The sequence below is a fragment of the Arabidopsis lyrata genome (assembly GCF_000004255.2).
Source record: "Arabidopsis lyrata subsp. lyrata unplaced genomic scaffold ARALYscaffold_52, whole genome shotgun sequence".
NCBI lineage: Eukaryota > Viridiplantae > Streptophyta > Magnoliopsida > Brassicales > Brassicaceae > Arabidopsis > Arabidopsis lyrata.
Genome location: NW_003302513.1, coordinates 34,596 through 37,474, shown reverse-complemented (window position 1 = coordinate 37,474; position 2,879 = coordinate 34,596). Strand labels below are relative to the sequence as shown.

The window sequence follows — 2,879 nt, the reverse complement described above, 5'->3', positions numbered from 1 at the left end:
CCAAAGGCCAATGGGATGTGCCACATCCATGGCTTAATCTCTTCCTACCCGGATCTCAAATTTCCAAATTGGATGATGGTGTTTTCAAGGGTATTATTCTAAGAAATAACATTACTACCGGTCCCGTTCTTGGTTTATCCTATGAATCGCAACAAGTAAGTTAAACTCGATATTGCGAATTTACAATCTACATTTTTAGTTTTTGAATCCAAAATATATTTACCAACTTGTTTTTTGCGGTGTTTTTAGGTGGAATGATCGAATGTCTGCCGCTATACCTGAGGAAGATGTATTTTATGCGGTAGGGTTTCTAAGATCTGCGGGTTTTGACAATTGGGAGGCTTATGATCAAGAAAATATGGAAATATTAAAGTTTTGTGAGGATGGTAATATGGGGGTTATACAATATCTTCCTTATCATTCATCACAAGAAGGATGGGTTAGACATTTTGGTCCGAGGTGGGATATTTTCGTAAAGAGAAAATATAAATATGATCCCAAAATGATATTATCACCGGGACAAAATATATTTCAATAAATAAACTATCGAGTTAGAATCCTATTGTTGTTAGTCGTTCTCATCACTTTGTGAATATTCCATTTCTTTGTTATATCGATTTTTGACAGAAATATAATAGTAGTGTGCCAAATATATACCACAGTTTCCACGTGAATAAATTCAAAAAATATTTCGGTGGAAGATTTTTGGCTATAAGCTAAGCACATGAAATTAAAGCATTATGCTAGTAAGAAAAATGGAAATTGATAGGAAAAAGGTGGAAATTGATAGGAAAGTAAAGGACATGATCATAAGATTCGAAAGTAAGTCTAAATGTGAAACTATCTTTTTTGTAAAGAAAATGTTGACATACATATAATACATTTAGGAATAACAAATAATTATGTCCAAGAAATGTCCCCAAACCTTTTTGTTACAGTATGCGGGAAAGAAGGAGACATCCACACTTCTTGCCTCCTTTCTGTTTTTATTTTCTTGGCTTAATTTTTAATATATTTTTTTATATTTACTTTGAAGATCTTGGTCGAACGCAAACTTAGAGCACCCTTATCTATGAACTCTTAGATAAATCTTAGCCAAATCTTAAGCTAAGATTTGTGAAGAAAGAACTCTTATATAAGAGCTTTTAGGTTTATATTTAAGCTTTTTCTTCACAAATCTTACCTTAAGATTTGGCTAAGAACCCATGGATAATGGTGGTCACCTAGAAACAATAAAGAAAGAAAGAAACTCTCTCGACGAAATCGCCCTAGCCATCGTCTAGCAAAAATCTAGATTTTTGATTACCCTCTCCGGTGAGCGGCGCTCCTCGCCATCACTGTGAGAGGGTCTCTGCTGCTGCTCCTTTCTTTGTATAGAGTTTTCGGTCTCTCCCGGTGCTAGATCTGGTGGATCGTTGATGATTTGGTGTTGTTAGTTTTCTTAGCGCAGTTGACGGCCTTCACGGCGAGGCTTGCTCGGCGGTCTTTTGAGTGTCGTTCAACCTCTCCCAGCGGTGTCACGAGAAGGATTTTATGCCTTGGTCAGTTCTTTTAGGTGAATCTTCTCGGATTTGTTGCCATGGGTTCTTGTTGTCTCCTGGTTAAGTAAGCTCTCTCTCCTGTCCTTTTCCTTCATCGTTTAGCTCGGGGTAGATGGTTAGTGTGGTGTGCAGTTTTGATGACCTTCGATTGGGTAGTCTATTGGTTTGTTTCGAGTATCGATTTTGGGTTTGTGGAAGCGGTTGGAGCGGTCGTCTCCGTGGGATTTTTGTGGTTTCAAAGAAGATGATAGTAAAAAACTTCTTCCTTGCTCTTTCCTGCCCTTTGTTTCTTGGCCGTTCTTGTGCTTATCGTCGTTTCTAAGCCGTCTCTGTTGTTTGGTTGTGGGTTGCGTTTCAATCTGGCCAGCCGTTGCATTTCCTTGCACCCTTTGTCTTCTCGATCAGCTTTTGATTCCCTTTGGGCTCGAATTCTTTCTAAGCAGAAGCTTCGTTTTGAGTTTTGGTTTTGGCAGTCTTCATAGTATGCAGAGTTTTCTTCTCCTTGGTGTTCGCGGTGGGTGTTAGCTGTCTCGATTCTTTGTCGTTCTCGTTCCTGAGATTGGTGATTTTTGAGAAGTTTTGCCTCGCTCCTTGTCCCTGCTTTCGAGATCTGTTTAGATCTGTTCGCTTTTTGAAGGATTCTAGCTAGACGTTTTGAAGACGCATCAGTCGTCGTCGTCGCATCCGGAAGCGTTTTCGAGTTTCTATGAGTGGTTTTGCTTGCCGGGTTATGTTGTCCTTGGTTCTCGAGAGAATGGCTCTCAACATGATAGGAGGAGGTATATGTTATCTTTGGGTTGGCCGTGGACATCCTTGATAAATTGCATTTGCAGGTGTTTTAGAAGAAGATGATTCTCTGTTTCTTTGGATCTATCATTTCCCTTTGGTTTAAGCCTAGTTGCCTCTGCTTTTATTTTAAGAATTCGTCCTCTTTCGATTGTGGTTTGATAATTTCTGCTTTCTATTGCTAGTTCTTTTCGTCTCCCTTGTTAGGGCCTAGATTCTGGGGAAGTTTTTTTTTCCTCCAGCAGTGCTTCTGAGGACTTTCAGTTTGTCCACCGGCTTAAGTTTCCCTTGTTTGGGCGTTTGTAATCCTACTCTGGTTTTACATCAAGTTCAATAATAAAATTTCAAGATGACAAAAAAAAAGATCTTGGTCGAACGAAGTCCACGTACAATTGGTTGGATTAGAATCAGATTTTTTAAAAAATTCTGATTTTCTTGACGTCGGATATGTTGCGTTAAGATTAATTATCTATTTCTGTGTTAAGATAACAAGATTAATCTATATTTACATAATTTGTATATTTAGAAATATTTTCGTTAGTGTATAAAAAA

General features: G+C 38.2%; 1 protein-coding gene and 1 pseudogene across 1 annotated transcript; both read left to right on the top strand.

Moving 5' to 3' along the window:
- Window positions 1-562, top strand: part of LOC9299101 — an 8,009-nt pseudogene extending 7,447 nt beyond the window's left edge.
- Window positions 563-1,288: 726 nt separating this feature from the next.
- LOC110226648 lies at window positions 1,289-2,505 on the top strand. Its single transcript, XM_021018928.1, has one exon. The coding sequence runs from the start codon at window positions 2,248-2,250 to the stop codon at window positions 2,356-2,358; it is 111 nt and encodes a 36-aa protein (XP_020874587.1). The 5' UTR covers window positions 1,289-2,247; the 3' UTR covers window positions 2,359-2,505.
- Window positions 2,506-2,879: the final 374 nt, after the last annotated feature.